This window comes from Schistocerca piceifrons, chromosome 1 (assembly GCF_021461385.2).
Source record: "Schistocerca piceifrons isolate TAMUIC-IGC-003096 chromosome 1, iqSchPice1.1, whole genome shotgun sequence".
In the NCBI taxonomy this organism is placed as follows: Eukaryota; Metazoa; Arthropoda; class Insecta; order Orthoptera; family Acrididae; genus Schistocerca; species Schistocerca piceifrons.
Window position 1 is genome coordinate 756,494,125 of NC_060138.1, and position 24,072 is coordinate 756,518,196.

Below are 24,072 nucleotides of genomic sequence, written 5' to 3' on the forward strand. Positions count from 1 at the left end.
AGATATCAAGGAATTATTTGTTTGTAATAGACGTCACTGCTATAGACAGTCTTATTCCACATAAATGTATGTTTTTTCAAGTAGATGGATTAACTTCCCAATAAATTATGTAACTTTAAATTGTGTTTGACGTAGGTTGATGTTCTATGACTGATGATTTGTTATGTTCAACACGGAAATGTGAAAACTTAAAAAGATCAGGAGTATGTTCTATGAACCGTGTTGTAAATAATTAGCAGAATCTGATAAAATTAGGCATTGTTAGGTTAGTAGTCGTAGATTTCAATGAATTTTATTATTACAATAAACAGTATGAATTTTCTTATCAATTGTAAATGAAAATTCTAGGTTTCTATGTGCATAGGTTGGTTTGTGTGAACAATTAGCAAATAGTATGGAAGACATTTACGTTTGTGATCATGAATTGTGTATGGACCATATAACAAGATGTATATATTTCTGATTTCCAGTCTTATTTTGGTCCTCATGCTACTCGATTGTGTCATCATTCAAAGCTATTTATAACTCTGATTACCTGCATTTATCCAGAGTACTGCATTATTATATCACATTGGAACTTGAGTTGTGTGCAGACTCATGCTTAACTCTGTTTTTGGGTACCCCTGGTCATTGCAAATGTGTGTGTGTGTGTGTGTCTGTATGTACTCAAGGAGAATGTGCAACTATTGAATGAGGTTAGACTATTCCTCTGATTTTTCTTTACATACGATTGAACTTATTGATAAATGATTATGAACGTTATCCATTTTGTTGTTTCGAATAATTTCTGCTGGTGTGTACCCAGTGTGGTTGGGATTCATGGGTCGGTCCTAATATTTTTCGTTGCTTTCTCTTTTCGTGAGTCAACGTATCCTTACGTATTCGGGTTTATGTGGCTGATTGGTTTTGTGCTATACTCCTACTTCTGATTGAGCAGATTTTATTCTGGTCAGTACCCATTGTTGTCAGTTCTTCGAGTCTGTTCACTTGTGGTGCACTTAGGCTCTGAATTTCTTTTCTTCTCTTTTGACGATTTTAAAGGTGTGATTTAATAGATATAAACTTCCAATTTGTAATCATAGTACTTTACGTTGCCTCTGCACTTATTCCTATAATTTAGTGTTGTAATCTTGTAGTTTTAACTTTGTATCATTTGTTTTGAGACAGAATGTTCCACAGATCTGAAAATCTGAATGCCATATTCTCATATATGTATAGTTCTCACTTGCATAGTAGATATTTTTCTTACATTTTCTGTAATATGTTATATATATCAGATACTTCTATACATTTGAATGCATCTTTATGATGCTTAATATGCATACACTTGTGTTATTTACTGCGTATGTCGGAACAATGTTTCACTTCTGCGCTATGTACATTTACATTATGTTATTACAGTAACATTTTTCTATAATATTTCATTATTCAGTATTACGTAAAATTAACAGACATACAAACTTCTTTCATTACAGTGCTGAAAGAGACTCAAAAATTACACTAGATTGGACCATTCTGTATGGAGCTAGATATGTTAGAGCATTTTATTGCGAATTTTGTCCATAATTTTGGAAATTTGCACCTTACGTTAATTTTATCATTTCACTAGTCATGTTCCACACTTATTTAGACTACAGCAAATTGTAAGCAAGAAGAACTCTGTTTTAATCAGAAATTTGCAAGAGGATATGTATTTCCTTCTATTCCACTTGCAGTTTTTGCAAGCTAACATATGCTCATGTTCATAGGGAAGTGATGATCATACAACCTAAAATTATCTTATAATTGTGGAATTTAATTTCGGCAATCTGTATTTTAACATTTGGCATCATTTTGAACAGCGTTTGGCAAACCTTATAGTAGGTCGCAACATATGAAATTACGAATTGCTGGCACACTTAAAATTTCTATTATTAATTACGCAATCCTGTACTGTTTGCTATGTTAATTTCTGGATTCACTTATGGAATAATAATCGAACGTAAGAGATACTAGTAGACATTCATTTGTTAATAAAAATTGTAAGCCTTGTGCAATATTGTTATTTCTGCAGAATGTGAGGGACTCGCAGGCTTGGCCACGATGAACGCGGACGTATTTTTGTATTTTGTGCTAAAAACGTAATTTCGGCTCTGTTAATGTGAAAAATCAAAATACTGTATATATACTAAAATGTGAGAAAACAAATTTACGCAGAAACAAAAGTTCTGCAACAATAATCCTCAAAATTATTTAGTGCAATGTATCCGTAAAGACCTAAAATGCGACATTTTAAGCTTCAAGAATCAGACCCCTAGAACCACTCGGCCACCTCGGCCGGCGGAATTACACAATCCGATCCACAGAGCACCAGTTTTTTTAATGGTAACAACTTTTTGATTAGTCCTCGCCCGAAGATACTAATGGGGGACTATTTTATATCCATCATATTTTACCCAAGAGGATTTCATCATCTTTAAGCCATATAGTAGAGCTGCATGCCTGCAAGAAAATAACGGCTACAAGGAGTACAAAAGTGGAAGGCAGAGTAATCAGTAAATATTTTCAAGATAAACTATGGCAAATAAATGCTGAAATGGTTTACGGAGTGTACAAGTGATACATTATCAGGAAGACGTGAAGTTAAGCAGAAGATAAGGTTGCCGAGGGAGACACCGAAATTCTTTATATATATATAAAAAGGGAAGACAGCTGATGTATTGTCAGAGAGTGATTTTGACCAAAATGAAGAGATTATTGATAATTTGTATCTTCTTGAGAGCGACGGCCATAGGTAAGTAAGCTTAATGGATCACTTCCTTCTTCAGAATAAGGTTTATCTTAAATTGACGCTGAAATTTTTTGTTCAAGTTTTAAGTTGGGCTCCGATGATGGCAATAGCTGAAACATGTTCTTGTAATATTGTAATACAAAAAAAATCTGTGAGCTCTCTAGGCAGGATTATTCGTAAAGTAGATTTATTTATTTCCTTTATTAATAACTTGTATGGTGCCCAGTGGCCCTATTTAGTATTTCCATTGTTCAAGTTAATTGACATTTCATCAGTGTCTGAACGATGGAGATAAAATTTGAATGATTGATATTTCGGTGGTAACATACCATGACTTTTTGAGTGGTTGGAAGACACTGTCAAAGGTGCTACTGAGCCTGTGACGTTTCCACAATTTTTTGAGCTGCTATTGAGTGTTTGTTTACATTTCGAGGCCAACCGGGGTGGCCGAGCGGTTCTAGGCGCTACAGTCTGGAACCGTGCAACCGCTACGGTCGCAGTTTCGAATGCTGCCTTGGGCACAGATGTGTGTGATGTCCTTAGGTTAGTTAGGTTTAAGTAGTTGTAAGTTCTAGGGGACTGATGACCTCAGAAGTTAAGTAAGTCCCATAATGCTCAGAGCCATTTGAACCTTTTTTTTTTTTTTTTTTTTTTTTTTTTTTTTTTTTTTTTTTTTTTTCGAGGGTGCGAACGAGGCTATATGTTTCTGAATATGTTAGTAAATGACAGCGTTGAGTGATACGCTGTGGTAGTATGACTGTACGTCTGGCTGTAAAAATGGTTGGCTTTGGAAGCTCAACTGCCTTTGCTGGTGTAGACGAAATCATTCTTCCCGTTTCACAAAGCTTCACGACTTTCTATGCAAAGTAATAGTAGCAACACGCCGGTCGCGTGACTGGTGCGAATGGTTAAAATACCGCTCCCCAGCAACTGACATTTGAGCGTGAGAAACTTTTGGTATTGTCAGGATTACGCACTTACAGAATGCTTAGAAAGGGGAACCAGACACTAAGAGGATCATTGAAGCGAGGAACGTAAATAGTATAAGGAGCAGTGAAATGAAAACGAGACAGATGGGAAAAAAGTAGGTAAACTGTTAATTGTTTCAAAAGTAATCTTCCGCCCACATTTTGCCAAAGGTGCTTAGAGTACCCTGCAGAAGTTTCGCTGGGGTGCCCTTATACATCCTCCATACTCTCCCGATCTCTCGCCATGAGATTTTCACACTTTTGGAAACTTGGGACGACGAGGTGCATGCCTGGATCACTTATGGTTCCGTAGGCAACCGTAAACGTTTTCCATGCAGGCAATGACCGGCTTAACTCACAGTGGGAGAAATACATTAACAGTTGCGGAGACTATACTTTTGAAATAATAAACGGTTTACTTACTTTTGTCGGCCTGTCTCATTTTCATTTTACTACCCCTTATACAAGTAAACAGAAAAATTTATGTGAAAGGCAGCAACAGCTGATTATCTAGTATAATCACAATTAAGAACGTCAGTAAACGCCACAAAAGTACATACAAGAAATTTTTAAAGTGCTGCTGCTGATAATAAATAATTTCTCATTTTTATTGACGTCCTAGTGAAACTGAATTTGTAGAGACATACGATATTTGAAACTCGGTAACTTAAGTGTGAAGTAGTGCTACACTTGTGTGATATCTGTAAAGGTATGTATGGAAGACCACAGAGGAGTAGATAGTGACAGAGACAAGAAATTGTATGTTAGATCATTTGAGATGGCTTCAAACGCGATGGAGATGACGATGACACCGCATGTGACGGAGGTAGTAATAATAACAGTTTAATATTTTGATGTTTATTGAGGCAGAATCCGCTGCAACGGTGTTTAGTGTTGTCAGCTGTTCCGGCGTAACGACAAGCGCCGGTGCAAAGATCGAGAACGATACAACACAGAGGGCTGTGAGGAGACGTCAGCCACTTGTACGCTGATTAGGACGTCACCTCGGTAGGAGTGGCAACTACACGAAGGGTATAAAAGCGACGAGATGCATAGCCGCGGCCGCACTAGCAGACCCGTACTAGAAGAGAGGCACTAGAAACCGCGCACTAGAAGAGAAGCACTGGAAGAGCCGTGACTTGTGATCCAAAGAAATGTCTCAAATGGCTCTGAGCACTATGGGACTTAACATCTGAGGTCATCAGTCCCCTAGAATTTAGAACTACTCAAACCGAAATAATCTAAGGACATCACACACATCCATGCCCGAGGCAGGATTCGAACCTGCGACTGTAGCAGCAGCCCGGTTTTAGACTGAATCGCCTAGAACCGCTCGGCCACAGCGGCCGGCCCTCCTAACATGTCTCACCCCTTTTTCCTGTCGTAGCGCAGCAACTCGACGTTGCATGGAGTCAACAAGACGCTGGAAGTCCCCTGCAGAAATACAGGGCCACGCTGCATCTATAGCCCTCCCCATTTGCGAAAGTATTGGCAGTGCATGAGTTTTTCACTAAATAACCTCTAGACTATCTTCCCTAAATGTTCTATAGGATATATGTCGGATGATCGGGATGCCAGTATCATTCTCTCGAATTGTTAGATTAGGTTAGATTAGATTAGTACTTGTTCCATAGGTCATGAATACGACACTTCGTAATAATGTGGAACGTGTCAGGTTAATAAAAGGTGTCTATACAAGACATTACATTAGACAAAATATTACATGACACTCAATAATTTTTTGTTTTTTTTTTGTTTTAGAGCATGTTGGGAAATTACCCACTTACTATATCCAAAAATTCATCTAATGAGTAGAAGGAGTTGCCATTAAGAAATTCTTTTAATTTCCTTTTAAATGCTGTATAGCTATCTGTCAGACTTTTGATGCTATTAGGTAAGTGACCAAAGACTTTTGTGGCAGTATAATTTACCCCCTTCTGAGCCAAAGTTAGATTTAACCTTGAGTAGTGAAGATCATCCTTTCTCCTAGTGTTGTAGCCATGTACACGGCTATTACTTTTGAATTCGTTCGGATTGTTAATAACAAATATCATAAGTGAATATATATATATATATATATATATATATATATATATATATATATATATATATATATATTGTGAGGCTACAGTGAAGATTCTAGCTCTTTAAATAAGTGTCTGCAGGATGATCTTGGATGAGCTCCAGCAATTATTCTGATTACACACTTTTGTGTAATGAACACTCTTTTACTCAATGATGAGTTACCCCGGAATATGATACCATACGAAAGCAGAGAATGAAAATTGGCGTGGTAAGCTAATTTACTCAGATGTGTATCGTCAAAATTTGCAGTGACCCTAATAGCGTAAGTAGCTGAACTCAAACGTTTCAGCTGATCCTCAGTGTGTTTTTTCCAGTTCAAGCCCTCATCAATGCATACACCTAGAAATTTGGAATATTATACCTTAGCTATCGATTTCTGTTCGAAGTCTATATTTATTAATGGGGTCATTCCATTTACTTTGTGGAACTGTATATACTGTGTTTTGTCAAAGTTTAATGAGAGCCCATTTGCAGAGAACCACTTAATGATTTTCTGAAAAACATCGTTTACAATTTCACCAGTTAATTCTTGTCTGTCGGGTGTGGTAGCTATACTTGTATCATCGGCAAAAAGTACCAGCTTTGCATCTTCGTAAATATAGAACGGCAAGTCGTTAATATATATTAAGAACAGCGGCACCCCATTCTTGATTGTTCCCCAGTTTGAGAAATCACCAGTTTTTTGCATATTATGTGAACTGCTTATTTCAACTTTCTGCACTTTTCCAGTTAGGTATGATTTAAACCATTTGAGCATTGTCCCATTCATGTTCTTCTAACCGATGACATGGCGCACAGCCATCCATAAAAATTCCATCATTATTTGGGATCTTGAAATCCAGGAATGGCTGTAATTGGTCTCCAGCTAGCTTTACATTAACATTTCCAGTCACCGATCGGTTCAGTTGGACGAGAGGTTCCAGTCTATTCCATTTAAGCAGAGTCCACACCATTATGGAGCCTCCAGCAGTTTGCAAAGTGCCTTCTTGACAACTTAGGTCCATGCATTCACGTGGTTTGAATCACACTCAAACCCTACCATCAGATATTACCAGCTGAAATAGTGATTTACCTACAACGCAACGTTTTTCCAGTCGCCTAGGATCGAACCGATATGATCACGTGTCCAGTAGAGGAGCTGCAGGCGGAGGTACTGGAGTCGGTCGTATGCTCCCATAGCCCATTAACGCCAAATGCAGCCGTACTGTCCTCTCGGATACATTCGTTGTACATCGCACTTTGGTATGTACAGTTGTTTCACCCTGTGCTGCTGGTTTGTTAGCACTGGTGGCTCTACACAAACACCGACCCTCTCGGTCGTTAAGTGTAGAGCGTTAGTCACTACGTTGTTCCTGGTGCCTGAAATTTGACATTCACGGAACACTTTTGACACTGTTGATCTGAAATTTAATGTCTCATTCCTCTAGTTACAACTACCATTCTGTGATCAATGTCTCTTAATTCCCTTTGTGCGGCCAAAATGACGTCGGAAAGTCGGAAACCGTTTCACATGAATCGCGCGAGTACAGATGACAGCTCCACCAATGCACTGATGTTATATACCTCGGGTACGCGATAATACCCTCTTCTGTATATGTTCATGTCTCTATATGACGACTTTTGTCACCTCAGTGTATGCCACAGAGCTCTCTGTACCTGTGCATGTTTAGATATCGTTCACCGTCAACGTGAATACGAATGCTGATGACATAGTCGTCATAAAATTGAAATCACTAACACCGTTGGCTCTCTTGAACGCCACCATTTTCAAAATCATCCAAAAGCGTGCAAAAATTAGTGCCTCCGAAATTTTTAAGTGAATGCTCTTAAAGATTTTTAATTAAAACTAATTTTATTAACATTCTGCATCATTATTCCTTATGTCTACATATTTTTTCTCAACATAGTCACCATGGCAACGAATACATTATCGCAACGATATACCAGTTTGTAGAAACCATCAGTGCAGAGTGTTTGACTTTGTTGGCGGAGCCACAGTCTCACCTCTGCTTGCACTGCTTCATAACTATGAACGTGGAGTCGTCGAAGGTATTCTTTAAAGTTTGGAAACAGATGAAAATCGGATTGGGCCATGTCGGTACTTCATGGAGGATGATCGATGACAGTGAACCCAAGGCGTCGGAATGTTGCAGATGTCGCCGAACTCGTGTGTGGTCTGGACTCGTCATGCTGATAGGGAAGGTTTGCTTTATTTTAAAAGCCACAAGAGCTCTCACATCAAAACTTCAGAGGCTTAGTTTTCAATTTACAATTACCATTGCACACAGCATACATGTATGGCAGCACAATGTTTAGCGTAGGCTTGCGGATACGGAGTTAGCGTCATCAGGATCTTATGTTAAAGTACACAGACATACTAAAGCGACGTACATATACGAAGCGTACGGGTGTTTTTCTACACGTGGGCTGTAGAGTGATAAGACTAGTTTAATTTCGCTTCCTGACAACAAAAGTGAAAGACACAAAAAGGAAGCTCCGATGCAAATGTAACTCCGCACGTGAAAACACCATTTGCGGGTATGTAAATGATTTAAGTTGTAATTTTCTGTGACAGGTAGAACGCCCACCGTAGTGCATTAGTGTTTATCGTGTTTAGTGTTGTTATTGGGCATGGTGGGAAGTATGAGGCTGAACAGCAACTGATGTTGAGAGATCACAGCGAGGGAGGCGCAGATGCCGCATACTCTTGTGATACAGTGTTATCAGGCCCTGAAAAGGCCCTCGTTGTGGGCCTACGTATCGTGTAATATCCAGATACGTAGTTCATTCGCGATTGACAGTGGCCCGATGTTGGACAGCTTGAGAATGTAACGGCGAGCACACTCTTTGTCAAGGTTATGGTTGAACTCGTTTGACCACCATAATGGCCGTATTCAACACCAGGCACATAGTAACCGCTTCAAAGCCGCCCACGCCATCCGAGAATAAGTGATAAACTCTTACAATATTCCGTGTCATCTGCACCATTGGCCGGAGACTAGCTGCAGCCAGGTTACGGAGTTGCTGCTCCACTCGTAGTAGGCCGCCGTTAACAATGCAGCACAAACGGTTCCGATTTGAGTTGTACCATATCCGGGAAGCGTGCACTGCTAATGAATGTCGTCGCATTGGGTTCAGCGATGAACTGCAGTTCTGAATTAGCAGGATGACCTTTGACATTTGTCAGCGAATAGGCTATGAAGTACGTTTTCGAAATGCAAAGCAGTGTTACCCAAGGCAGTTGGGAGCCATCGGGTGTGACTTCAGGTCACAGCTGGTAGTGACTGCGGGAACTCTGATGGCACAGCAGCATACACATATACAGATGGCAGTAGTATCGCGTACACAACGTACGTGGTGTTCAAAAAGTCTCTCCGCAGTGCCGTATGATTGTTAGCCGCCCGTGCCTATGCCGCAGTGAATATACCGAAATCAAACTCAGTGAAATATAAGTTATTAATTTAGTGAATATTCATATTTACTTACAAATTTTCACATTAAATGTTGTAAGTGCCCCCCTGTTGTTGAATACACAATTCAGTTCGTCTAATCATGTTTCCAAACACAAGCTGTAACATTTCTTCTGTGACAGAAGCAGTGTAAGTGGATATTGCAGTTTTCAATTCATCAATGGATTTAGGACGGTTTTTATAGACACTTGCTTTCGCTGCACCCCAGAAGAAAAAGTCAGGTGGTGTTAGGTGGGGCGATCGTGGAGGCCAAAGTCCCTGTGAAATTATGCGATCACCGAAAACTTCAGCAAGGAGTGACATAGAAACGCGAGCCGTATGCGCGGTTGCATCATCTTGTTGAAAATAACCTTTCAGTATTTCACTTAAGACAAGTTCTTCTATGAATGGGTACGGAATATCACTGCAATATCGTTGTGCGTTTATTGTTTCGTTGAAAAATGTAGAACCCACAATTCGACGTTTAGAAATTGCGATTCAGATTCCTATTTACACAGAATGAAGTGGTTCATCATGAATACACAATCGATTTGCGGTAGTCCACATACGAGAATTTTGCGAGTTCATGTACCCGGATAAATGAAACCATGCTCCATCAGTGAAAAACGTTCCATTCAGAATAACCCTTCCATTTTGTTGAACGAAATTTTTGAAACATTGACAATAATGCAGTTTCTTGCCATTATCAGTATTTTTCAGTCCTTGTTCGGACTCATGGACATTTCATCGGAAATATCGAGTAGTTTACCCTCAGACAAAACGATAGAATGACCACTTCTCGGTCGAACTGTCACTGAACCCGAACTTCGAAATTTGTTAATCAAATCTCACACATTATCGCGATATGCGAGTGTTGTCTCCAGGAAAACTGAATTAAATGTTTGACGAACTGAAACCGTGTATTTACCGCCAACTTTGAACACTTGTTCGACTAAAAACACACGTTCTACAATGGTTAGGATTTTAACAGTCACAAAAACGAAACAGACGAACAAAGGAACTAAACTTAAACGTTCACGTCAACATATAACGACACACACCAAAGATACTACTGACGCTGGCTGAGATAAACGAAACAGTGGAATGTTGGGAGAGTCCACTTGGAGGGAAGTAACCCAGTCAGGCGAACAATCATACGCCAAGCGCGGCTAACAATCATACGGCACTGCAGAGAGACTTTCTGAACACCCCGCAGTGCACTGGCATGGCTGTCATTTGTACTCCGGTCATTCGTGTGGAAAGGTTTCCGACGTGATTATGTCTGGACGACCGGAATTAACAGACCTGGAACTTGAATTCGTAGTAGGAGTTAGATAAATAGGACATTCCATTTAGGAAATAGTTAGGGACTATTTCAAGATTCACAATGTCAAAAATGTGCCGAAAATACCAAATATCAGACATTACCTCTCACCACGGACAACACAGTGGCCGACGGCCTTCAGTTACGGACCGAAGCACAGGCGTTTGCGTAGAGTTGTTAGTGCTGACAAGCAACACTGCGTGGAATAAGCGCAGAAATCTATTTGCGGCATCCGACGATCGTAATCATTAGGACAGTACGGCTACATTTGGCGTTAATGGGCTACAGCAGCAGACGACGGACGCGAGCGTATTTGCTAACAGCATGACATGGTCTGCAGCGCCTCTCCTGGTCTTGTGACCATATCCCTTGGACCCTAGACGACTGGAAAACCGTGGCATTGTCAGATGAGTCCAGATTTCAGTTGCTAGCAGCGGGTGGTAGGTTTCGAGTGTGGCCAGACCCCGCGATGCAATGAAACCAAGTTGTCAACAAGGCACTGTACTAGTTGGTGGCTGCTCCATAATAATGTGGGTTATGTTTAGATGGAATGGACTGATTTATTTGGTCCAAATGAATCGATCATTGATTGGAAATGATTATATTCGGCTATTTGAACACGATATGGAGCCATTCATTGTCCTCATGTTCCCAAATGCCGATGGAGATTTTATGGATGTTAGTGTGCTATGTCATTCAGCCACAATTGTTTGCGAATGGTATGAAAAACATTCTGAACAGTTCGAATATTTTGACCACCGAGATCGCCAGGCATCAATCCCACCGAACGTTTATGGGACACAGTCGAGAGTCAGTTCGTGCACTGAATACTGCAATGGGAACGCTTTCGTAATTATGAACGGCTATAGATTGAGTAAGGGTTAATATTTTTGAATGGGACTTCCAATAACGTTGAGTCCATGCCAAGTCCAGTTGCAGCCTTGCACCGGGCAGAAAGAGGTCCGACGAGGTATTGAGAGGTATCTCATGACCTTTGTCTACTCAGTATACACTGAATAATAGGAGCGAAAGGCTGCGTCCTTCCCTTACACTGTTTGTAATCCGAGCGCTTCATTCTTGCTCTCCCATTCTTAGTTCCACCCCTTGCTCCTTATACATGCTATGTATCTATCCTTATTTCCCTGCAGCTATTGTTCTCACAATTTCGAACATCTTATAACTGTTTACATTGTCGGAACTGCCTCTTCGTTATCTTTACTTTTTCCAAAGCCAAACTGATCGTCATTTAGACGATGTTCAGTTTTCTTTTAAATTCTTCTGTATTTATTGTCTGCAACTCGGATGAATAAGATTTCAGGCTGATCGTGGTGTGGTTCTCCCACTTATCTGCCCTTGCTATCTTCGGGATTATGGGGATGTATTTATTCGAAAGTCCGGTAGTATGTCTCCAAACCAGCTAGGCATTCGATTAACAGTTCCCCCCAGTGATTCTAATTATTCAGAAGGAATGTTATCCCTCCCGTCCCACTTATTTTATCACTAGACCTCCGAAACTCCGTTAAAATTCGACTCTAATAATGTGTCCCCGACGGTGTTCCACCTTGCTCCCATCTTTACTTGTATCACGTTACCATTTCCACCTGTTCGTTCTCACCTTTATTTTCTACAGTGGATTTTCCATTGAACTCTCATTGTAGGGTCCGTTGCTTTTAATTTCACCTAAGGCTGCTTTGACTTTTCTCTATGCCGAGTAGCTTCTTTCGACGATTATTTCTGTTCTGTTTTCTATTCATTTTCCTTGCAGCCACGCTTCCATGGATTCTCCGCAGATCTTATATGTTTCATTGTTAAATGAAATATGTTGCTGTACTCCTGTCCTGACTGGATCTTTCGTCTTCAGACGATCAATTAAAGTTTTTCTTCGCAGTTATATTTATTGTATGTATGTTTATCCAACTTCTGTGAGTGCCCTGTTTTGTAACGTTGATTCTCTTCGACTGAACTGCCTACTACGGTGTTCATTATCGCAGTATTTACAGACGAAGAAAACTTCATATGTGTCTCATCGTTCACAGTATTTCAGCGTCTCATTTCTCCCCACTTTGATGGTTCTGCACGATTCTCTTAAAATTCAGTCTACTCTTCGTCATTACTAAATTATGACCCGAATGTATATCTTCTCCTGCGTGTACCTCACAATCTTACATGTTGTATCGGAATTTCTGTGTGATCACTGAGTAATCTTGCTGGAGTCATCTCATGTCTCACGGTCGTATCCTGGTGTACCTCCTCCTCTTGTGATTTCTTGATTTCTAAATTGTGTATTCGATATTACTAGCTGAAATTTATTGCATAACTTATATTTTTTCTCTCCATCGTTCCTAATACCAAGCCCTTATTCCCCGGTTACTCTTACGCCTATTCTGTGGTTTAGGGACAGCGTCTTTGATGAGTAATCAAAGCGTTCCCGGTCCTGGGCACAACAATAGTCTTTTATTCATTTAGATGTGGAACAAGACACCCTATGAAGATCATCTTAAGCAATTTCTTGTCAGCCGGAAACACATAGTCTCGGTTCATGAAAGTTGCTGGTAGGTGGTATGATATTTACGTCTTCTCCCAGCACCTCAGTCATTCTCTGTGTTTGACAAACAGGGGAGATGACGAGCCAGTCAGTGATCCTTACATTTCTCAGTGGGTTCGTGGTGCGAAACAAAGTGTAGGGTACTGCATTATCCTGCTGGAATATGCCATTTAATACTTGGTCATTAGGGATATGTCAACAACTACCAGCCCTGTTGTCATTTTCCAGAGCATAGTGGCAACATGATTCCGGGAGTTGGAGAGGTACGGGCCTCGAGAATCGCTGCTTCATGTGACATTTCACCACGTCATGTACGGTGTCGATGCGGTGCTACATTATGCAAATGCCTGTTGTCTGTGGTATAGTGCCCGCGGTAAACGGCACAGCAACTCGGGAACTCAGCTTACACTAATCTGTTTCCAACGGTTCGTCGTCACATTCCCTTCATAACATCTTCCAAAATTTTTGCTGTTTTCGCCTGCCTACTCGTCAGAGATAGTAGAACAAACGTACGATCTTCTCGGTATGTAGTCCATCCATAAAAAAATGTACCTGTTCTTCTTACCACACTGCTGTCCTGAGTTCATCTTCGGTGGTTTCACTACTACTAGCCGACTATCGGTACAATTTGTTGGCCTGACCCTACTATGTGCTTAAGGACAGTGATTCTACCCTCTACAAAGTCCGCAAGATAATTGTAAGTTGCACCTGTATATCCTCCATCTGTAAAACACCAGCAACTTTAAAAACACTCAGTAATTAGGTGCTGACAACATTTTTCATCCGTGTTGTTGTTGTTGTGGTCTTCAGTCCAGAGACTCATTTATTACAGCTCTCCTTGCTACTCCATCCTGAGCAAGCTTCTTCATCTCCGAATAACTACTACAACCTAAATCCTTCTGAATCTGTTTAGTGTATTCATTCTTGGGTCTCCCTCTACGATTTTTACCCTCCGCGCTTCCCTTGATGCCTCGGAACGTTCCCTACTAACCAATCCCTTCTTCTAGTCAGGTTGTGCCACAAATTTCTCTCCTCCTCAATTCTATTCAGTACCTCCTTCTTAGTTAAGTGATCTACCCATCTAATCTTCAGCATTCTTCTGTAGCACCACATTTCGAAAGCTTCTATTCTCTTCTTGTCCAAACTATTATCGTCCATGTTTCACTTCCATACGTGGCCACACTCCATACTAATACTTTCAGAAAAGCCTTCCTGACACTTGAATCTATATTCGATGATAACTGTTTTTTTCCTTCTTCGGAAACGCTTTCCTTGACATTGCCATTCTACGTTTTATATCCTCTCTATTTCGAGCATCATCAGTTATTTTGCTCACCAAATAGCAAAACTCATCTACTACTTTAAGTCTCTCAGCATCACCTGATTTAATTCGACTACATCCCATTATCCTCGTTTTGCTTTTCTTGATGTTCATCTTATAACCTCATTTCAAGACACTATCCATTCCGTTCAACTGCTCTTCAAAGGCCTATGCTGTCTCTGACACAATTACAATGTCGTCAGCAAACCTCGAAGTTTTCATACCTTCTGCATGGATTTTAATCCCTTCTCGAAATTTTTCTTTTGTTGCCTTTACTGCTTGTTTTATATACAGATTGAATAACATCGGAGATAGGTTACAACTCTGCCTTACTCCCTTCTCAACAATTCCTTGATTTCGTGCTCCTCGACTCTTATAACTGCCATCTGGTTTCAGTAGACATTGTAAATAGCTTTTCACGCCCTGCATTTGATCCCTGCCACCTTCAAAATTTTGGAGAGAGTATTTCTGTCAACTTTGTCAAAAGCCTTCTCTAAGTGTACAAATGCTAGAAACGTAGGTTTACCTTTACTTAATCTATCTTCTAAGATAAGACGTAGGGTCAGTATTGACTCACGTGTTCCAACATTTCTACGGAATCCAAACTGACCTTCCCCGAGGTCGGCTTCTATCAGTTTTTCCATTCACCTGTAAATAATTCGTGATAGTATTTTGCAGTCGTGATTTATTATACTGATAGTTTGGTAATTTTCACACCTGTCAACAATACTTTCTATAGAACTGGAATTATTATATTCTTCTTGAAGTCTGTGAGTATTTCGCCTGTCTGATATATCTTGTTGACCGGATGGTAAAGTTTTGTCAGGGGTGGCTCTCCCAAGGCTATCAGTAGTTGTAATGGAATGTTGTCTAATATTGGGAACTTGTTTCTACTTAGGTCTTTTAGTGCTCTGTCAAACTCTTTATGCAGTATAATCTCTCTCATTTCATCTTCATCTACGTCCTCTTCCATTTCTATACTATTTCCCTCAAGTACATTGCCCTTGTATAGGCCCTCTATATACTCCTTCCACGTTTCGGCCTTTCCTTCTTTGCTTAGAACTGGTTTTCCATCTGAGCTCTTGATATTCATACAAGTGGTTCTTTTGTCTCCGAAGGTCTCTCTAATTTTCCTGTAGGCAGTATCTGTCATACCCCTAGTGATATATCCCTCTGCATCCTTTTATTTGTCCTGTAGCCATCCCTGCTTAGCTTTTTTGCACTTCCTGTTGATATCATTTTTGAGATGTTAGTATTCGTTGTTGCTTCTTTCTTTTACTGCATTTTTATACTTCTTCCTTTCATCAGTTAAATTCAATATCTCTTATGTTACCCAAGGATTTCTACTAGTCCTCGTCTTTCTACCTACTTTGTGCTCTGCTGCCTGCACTATTTCATTTCCAAAGCTACCCATTCTTCTTCCTCTGTATTTCTTCCCACCGTTCTTGTCAACCGTTCGCTAAAGCTCTCTCTGAAACACTCTACTACGTTTAGTTCTATCAGTTTATCCAGATCCCATCTCCTTGAATTCCCCCACTTTTGCTGCATTCTCAGTTTTAATCTACAGATCACAACTAAAAATTGTGCTCAGAGTCCACATCTGCCCCTGGAAATGTCTTACAATTTAAAACCTGCTTCCTACATCTCCGTCTTATCTTTATACAATCTATCTGAAACCTTCCAGTGTCTCCAGGCCTCCTCCACGTATACAACCTTATTTCATGATTCTTAAAGAAAGTGTTAGCTATAATTTAGCTACGCTCTGTGCAGAAGTCTACCATGCGACTTCCTCTTTTTCCCTTTTCTTCTGTAGGAACGGAATTTTTCTGGCTGAAAATAAGCTCTGATAAGACTGAAATTTTAATGAAAATATGTTAAAACGTTGGAAATACTGATATATTAGTTTGATCTCATTCTGTCAGAGTGTTCTTCACTTTCAGTTTCCGTCAATGTGGTTCCGTGAGTAGCGTGACGTGGATTGCGTGAAGCCTTTTACTGATCGTCGGCGTGACAGGATAGGCTTTATGTTTGGTACCAAAGTATTTCCATCAGTTTTTGCTTGTCAAATGCATAGGATATCATGTGCGAGGGTTACACAGGTGCAGAGCTTTGGTCGTTACAAAGTCTCAGCAATCGTTTGTCAATTCACCTTGAGCTAACTGCTCCCTCCGACGTACAGAAGGCCACTTCGGAGACAGAGTCCGCAGCACGCAAGAACAACACCAGTGGGCGCTTGAAGCATTAAACCAGGTGGCCTGGATTACTGATTTACAGTACATGTTGGTACATGCTGAAGTACGTCGAAAACCAAAGCGACCAAACGTGCTTGTCGACGGATACCATTCAGGCTAATGGGGCAGTTATTCCCACGTGGGAGTTGTTCGCATGCGTTGAAAAGGGGCTAATGACAGGTCCTAAGTTGTACTGTCATGAGCAGCAACACATGAAAATACAGTTCTGTCTTGTGAATTGCCTGTAGAGCACTGGCCAATCTTATGTGCCTTTTGGAACACGCAGTAAATAGCCACAACTATGGACTACGTCGGCAAATGTGTACTTAGTGTATGGTGTAACATGAAGAGTCATTAGCAGGTGTATGGTGTAACATGAAGAGTCATTAGCAGAAACAGCTTGGCTCCTCAAAACTTGTAGCAGTTAAACAACAGAAAACATCTTATATACCAGGTGATCTGACGGATGATCAGTTTCAAAGCTCTTCGTGGAATGAGCACATGTGCATTGTCAACAAACGAATGCTACGCTTCCGTTTCCAACGTGTTAACACAGATGATCTGCAGCCGTATGCGTGTAAACATTCAGCATGTTCACACTAGACAGACATAATCTACGATGTCATTGCTGTTACACCGTGTTCTTATGTAACTGCGTCATGCAAGGTTAAAACTTCCTCACTCTAACGACGATGGAAGCTTCCACATCTGCATCCTGATCTAGATACATACTCGGCGAGTTCGTGGCGGAGAGTATCATGTTTCACTTATTAGTCATTTACTTTTCGACTGACAAATAGAGGCAGGGGAAAATGACTGTCTCTATACCTCTGTATGAGCCCTAATCTCTCTTATCATCGTGCGTCCTTATGTGAAATGCACGTTGGTGCAAGCAGGGTCTTTCTGCAGCCAGGTTCAAACAGTGGTTCTCTAATTTCTTATCTGAATTTCCGAAGCATCCCCGTAATAACTGCGTGTTGTTCGAACCTACCGATAACAAATCTAGCAGCTTGACTTTCCCAGTGCGACATATTCTTCAGTATCTTCCTTTAATAACATCTGCAGCGTTAAGAGATGGTACCTCTGCACATATAGCATAACGAAGCAGACTTTCTCCTTCGTTTTTGGTCGATCCAAATAAATTCTTTCATTTCCTGTTCATTTCTTTGGCTAATTCTTCCCATTTCCCTGATTTAAACATGTCGCTGTGGCCGAGCGGTTCTAGGCGCTACAGTCTGGAACCGCGCGACCGCTACGGTCGCAGGTTCGAATCCTGCCTCGGGCGTTGATGTGTGTGATGTCCTTAGGTTAGTTAGGTTTAAGTAGTTCTAAGTTCTAGGGGACTGACGACCTCAGAAATTAAGTCCCATAGTGCTCAGAGCCATTTGAACCCTGATTTAACTATTTTAATTTCTTTTTGAAAATGTTTTCTTGCTTCTTTTCTGATTCTGAGCATGTATGCGTTACATTTAATCAATTTCTTTGACTGTTTGGTTTTTATTACAGAGAAGTTTGATTTTAGTAAGGTAATGATCAGAGTCAAATTTTCGGTTCCCTGTTATTTTGACAGTCGTGATTTCTTCAATATTGTTTTGAGAAACAGCCACGTGATCTAACTGCAAGGTCCTTTACGTACAAACCGCAGTGTCCTAAAATTCTCCCAGTAACCCTTAATCGACCTTTCATCTACAACAATCCTTACATGCTTGTTCCATTTTATATCGATTTGCATTCATACGCTCAGATTTTTAAACGACTGTATCAAGCAACACACTGCTAATTCTGTATTCGAATAGTTCGGGTTTGTTTTTCCGACTCATCTCTATTCAATTACGTTTGTATACATTTAAATCTAGCTGTCAGTCAATACACTAACTACAAAAAGTCGTTCAAATGGCTCTGAGGACTATGGGACTTAACATCTGTGGTCATCAGTCCCCTAGAACTTAGGATTACTTAAACCTAACTAACCCAATGACATCACACACATCCACGCCCGAGGCAGGATTCGAACCTGCGACCGTAGCGGTCACACGGCTCCAGACTGAAGCGCCTAGAACCGCACGGCCACACCGGCCGGCACACTAACTACAGATTTTGTCTAAGTCGCCCAATGACTATACCAAGCCATAAACCACAGCATCGTCAGCAAAGGGCCTCACACTGCTGCCTCACCCTGTCCGTCAGATCATTCACATATAAAGAAAATAATAGCGGACTTGCCACACTTCCCTGGGGCACTCCTGACGATAGCCTTGTCTGTGATGGACACTCGCTGTCGAGGACTACATAATGGGTTCTCTTACCTAATAAGTTTTCGAGCCACTCACATACCTGGGAACGAATTCAACATGCTCGTACCTTCGTTAACAGTATGCAGTGGAGCACCAAGTCATACGGTTTTCGGAAATTTAGAAATATGGAATCTGACTATTTCCTTCTTACAGTCCCTTGCATTTTGCGCTGGCTGAGAGATTTACGAATAATGCAAGCTATGTGAGGAGCCAGTGCCGTAGAGTAATCTTTATACAAGCGAATTGTGATTCCTTCTAGACCTGGAAAATTGTTTGTTTTCAACTCAGTCAGTTGTTTCTCTACGCCGGGGTTGCCCATTATTATGTCGTCCATGCGGCAATCGGTGTGATGGTCAGACGACGGGGTATTTGCGTCATTCTCCTGTGAAAACGACCTCTCACACGCGAAATTTAAAACTTCGACTTCATTTTACATCGGACTGGTCAACGAATGACTGGACAGAAGCCCCTTAGCGATTCTACATAAGACAAGAATTGTTTTCAGATTCTCAGACATATCCTTTATTAGTAAGACGTTGGTAGCCTCGTGCATAGATCTTAGAGACGCAAGAATCTCTACTAACATTTGCCTGTCGTAATTTGCACGTACTCTTTTGAAACGAGACTGCAGAAGCCTGTGCTTCCTCAGCGAGTTCGGAATTTCGTTGTTAAACCATGGCGGGTTTTTTCCGTCCCTTAATCCACTTACTTGGGTCATAATTCTCCAGAGCACGATGTTCAACCCATTTAAACTTTGAACATGGTTCCTCTACGCCCATCATAATGAAACTACATGATATTAGTTTGTCGTCTAAGTGAGATGCCATTAACTCTTTATAGCAAGAATTCTCTCCCAGTCTTCTTGGTGATTTATTAACTTTAGTTACCATTGTGGCTATTCCATGATCGCTAGTCCCCGTCACTATACTGACGCCATCGGTAAGGTCCGGCCTGTTTGTAGCTACAAGGTCTAAAAGACTTCCATTGCATGTGGGTTGTCGAACTAGCTGCTCAAAACAGTTTTCGGAAAACGATTTCAAAAACTTTGCAAGATTCTGCCTCTGTCTGTACCCTCTGCAATGAATCCATGGAAGTCCCATTCTATATTCAGAGGGTTAAGATGGCCTCGAACTAACATTTGCATGATCTGTGTATTTACGCACTACAGGCCATAGACGTTCTTTGAATGACTCTAAAACTGTCACAGTGGAATCGGGTGGGCGGGGAAAACATCCAACAGGTAACTTGGTTTCCCCATGGAGCTGTTATATGTGTTCAGATAATTTCACTGTCTCTCACAAATTCGACCTGAATATAGAAGAAACTGTAATGAACACTCCCCCCCCCCCCCTCCTCCTATGTAGTCTACTCTATGTTTCCGATACACGTTCCATAAACCACTGAATATCTCAGGGCTTCCTGCTTCGGTTTTCATCCAGCTCTTGGTACCGCGAACAATCTGAGAGCTGACCGATGTGGCCGAGCGGTTCTAGGCGCTCCAGTCTGGAACCGATCGACCACCACGGTCGCAGTTTCGAATCCTGCCTCGGACATGGATGTGTGTGATGAGGTTAGTTAGATTTAAGGAGTTCTAGGGACTGATGACCTCAGACGTTAAGTCCTATAATACTCAGAGCCATTTGAACAATCTGAGCACGAGAACTTTCTTGGACAGAAGGAAGAGGAGGAGGTGAATTATATTTAGCCAGGAAATTGTCGCTGAATTTCATCCAAAGGAGCGGCACATCTCACTTCATTTTAGAGTTTGCTGGGCGTCACCTAATAGGATATGCATTCACAGGATAATAAGTCCGAAGGCAGTCTTGAACATGGGTAGTAGGTACTGTTCACCACGTGTGTAGTGATAGACATTCAGAACTGTCTGTTCCGATGCAGTGTCTGGACACGGGGGCCGCATCGTGAACGGCAAACCGGCGGAGCACCACGAGTTCCCGGCGCTGGCGTCTCTGCACGTGAACGGCGGCCACTACTGCGGCGCCAACGTGCTCTCCGAGAATTGGCTGGTCACCGCCGCGCACTGCGTCACCACCAGGTAAACTAGCTGTCGCATCTGCGAACTGCATAACCCAGCTGCTCTTACAATGGTTTCCAGTCGCAATACCAATCAGGCGTATGTATTGAAAAGTTATTTTATTTAGACAACCGATTTCGATATCTCATTGACGCCAGCTTCAGGCCTCTGCGTATTAAAAACGAGTATACATATAGTGTGTATCAACGTACATTACAGTTGACTTCACAGTACATGAAGCGCAATAATAAACGTCCTGAAAACATACAAAATGCAATTTGCAGCGTTAAGAGATGGTACCTGTGCACATATAACACATCGAAGAAGACTTTCTTCTTCGTTTTGTATTGATCAATATACATTCTTCCATGTCCCGTTGATTTCTTTGGCTAATTCTTCCCATTTCCCTGATTTAGCTATTTTAATTTCTTATTGAAAATGTTTTCTTGCTTGTTTTGTGATTTTGAGCATGTATGCGTTGCATTTAATCAATTTATTGTCTGTTTGGTTTTTATTACAGAGAAGTTTTAGTCAGGTAATGATCAGAGTCAAATTTTCGGTTCTCTGTTATTTTGAGCCGCGCGGGATTAGCCGAGCGGTCTTAGGCGCTGCAGTCATGGACTGTGCGGCTGGTCCCGGCGGAGGTTCGAGTCCTCCCTCGGGCATGGGTGTGTGTGTTTGTCCTTAGGATAATTTAGGTTAAGTAGTGTGTAAGCTTAGTGATTGATGACCTTAGCAGTTAAGTCCCATAAGATTTCACACACATTTGAACATTTTGTTATTTTGACAGTCGTGATTTCTTCAATATTGTTTTGAGAAATAGTCACGTGATCTAACTGTAAGTCCCATGGCATTATATTTGCAGATATCCAAGTTTCTGCTTTTCTTGGCAATTATTTTAAGGAAGATGACATAAACTTCAGCTGAATTGTTTTACAAAGATCAATTAGTCTTGTGCTATTTTTGTTCGTTCTTTTATGGGCAGGATATTCTCCTTCGATTTTTTTCAGAACTATTTTCTCTCCTTATATGTGTGTCAAAATCCTCCAATTAAATCAGAACATTTATTTTGGAATTTTGATATTTCGTCTTCCAAAAGTTCCGAGAATGCTTCTACGGTACTCGGAGTTTTCCTATTGTCATCATTAATTGGAACCTACGAATTAACAAATGTACACTGTTTACTAGTGCGTTTCACTGTGAGAAGGCAGAGTCTTTCTGGAACATGATTCGAATTCTGTGACGATATCTACTAAATTTTTATGAATATAGATGGCAGTACCATACTGTGCTCTAGAGACAGTCGGTTTTTGGCCGGTCGCCGGTCAGGGCGGCACACCACAATGCGTTCGGCGATTGAAGTCATGCACGGCCGGAATCTGTTCTTAATGGCGCGCGCCCGGAAAATGAAAGTACGCGGTCTCACGTTTGGTTGATTCGGAACGCAGGTACTTTCCTATGAGCCTCTGAAACCCAGTGGATTCCAGTGTGTAGGTGGATCCGTTTGCTGGTCTGCCAAACCAATTTGACTCCGCTCCACGATTATGCGTGACAGAATGTGTCAAATGTTAGGACGGCCGACTCGAGACAAGTAAGTACACCCACGCATTATTCGTTGTGTGCGTGATGCTATAGGCAGTACCTCTGATGTTTCACAAGGTGACTGGCACAGGCTATAAGTGTCACACTAGCAAAGGACACAAGTCTCACCGTTTAGGTAGAGACCTGCAGTTCTTTACCAGCGAAGCGCCAATACAAGAGTGTTCTCTTCTCTCCCCACCCGCTTTCCTGATCAGTTCGGTAGCAAATCACATTTTACCTCTTAGACTTCCCCCACTTTAGCACAAGCCAATTACGAGCTGGAGCGCGGTGTTCGAAGCTCAGAGAGCGCTCCTTGCTCTGCGTACACCGATTTCACCAATCAGAGACTTTAAAGTTAATTGGGAGAAGAGGAAAAAGTATTCAACTTCGCGACCTCTGTCCCTCTCGGTTACACCGTGTCTTATGCTAACAACATGACCAGGATGGAACTACAGCCCTCCATAAAAGCTTGTTATCTCCCCTGTTGCGTCCATTTGAAAGTTTCCAAAGAACGGCATAAACTCGCTAAATGTTTTGTAACAGAGTGTGGACGTCTGGGCGCCAGTGGCCCTGTGCCACGGAAATTCGCAGAACGCTCAAAGTTGTTTTGTCAGCTTCCTGCCTAACAAGGGCCCATCCTCTGCTTTATTGACGGTCTACAATGCGCTGGCCATTGCAGCGGCGACTTCTCGGGGATGATCAGTCTGTAACCCGGGGAAATATACCAACGAGTGAGGCAATGCTGATCCTACGACGTATCTTGGAAGAAAGGTTAAGGAAAGGCAAACCTACGTTTATAGCTTGTATGGACTTATAGAAGACTTTTGACAAGGTTGACTGGAATACTCTCTTTGAAATTATGAATGTATCAGGGATAAAATGCAGGGAGTAAAAGATTATTTACAACTTATACGTTTATAACTTGTACAGTTAAAACAGTCGAGCTGCTTGAAAGGGAAGCAGTGGTTGGGTAAGGAGTGAGACACGGTTGTAGCCTATCCCCGACGTTATTCACTCCGTACATTGACAATGATACTGCAGTTCTGTCAAGGACAGCAAATGACTTCCAAGAGCAGCTGAACCGAATGGAGAATGTCCTGAAAGGAGGTTGTAAGACGAATATCAACAAAAGTAAAACAAGGATGATAGAATGTAGTAGAACTAAATGAGGTGATGCTCAAGAGATTAATTTAGGAAACGAGACTCTGAAAGTAGTAGATGAGTTTTGCTGTTTGAGCAGCAAAATTAAAGACGATGGCCGTAGTAGAGAGGATATAGATCATAGACTGGCAGTGGCAAGGAAAGTGTTTCTGAAGGAGAGAAATTCTTTAGCATCGAATATTGATTTAAGATTTAGGAATTCCTTTCTAAAAGTATTTTTATGCAGTGTTGCAATGTGTGCATTTGGAACACGGACAATAAAGTAGCTTTTGAAATGTGGTACTATAGAAAAATGCAGAAGATTAGATGGG

The 24,072-nt window shown here is 41.2% G+C and overlaps 1 protein-coding gene across 1 annotated transcript in view; it reads left to right on the forward strand.

Moving 5' to 3' along the window:
• The first annotated feature begins 2,724 nt into the window (after window positions 1-2,724).
• LOC124774873 (chymotrypsin-1-like) overlaps window positions 2,725-24,072 on the forward strand; it is a 156,418-nt gene continuing 135,070 nt past the window's right edge. The window contains exons 1-2 of the mRNA XM_047249525.1: window positions 2,725-2,773; window positions 20,884-21,040. Of these exons, the coding sequence (XP_047105481.1) occupies window positions 2,725-2,773; window positions 20,884-21,040 (206 nt within the window). The remainder of the gene's footprint in view (window positions 2,774-20,883; window positions 21,041-24,072) is intronic.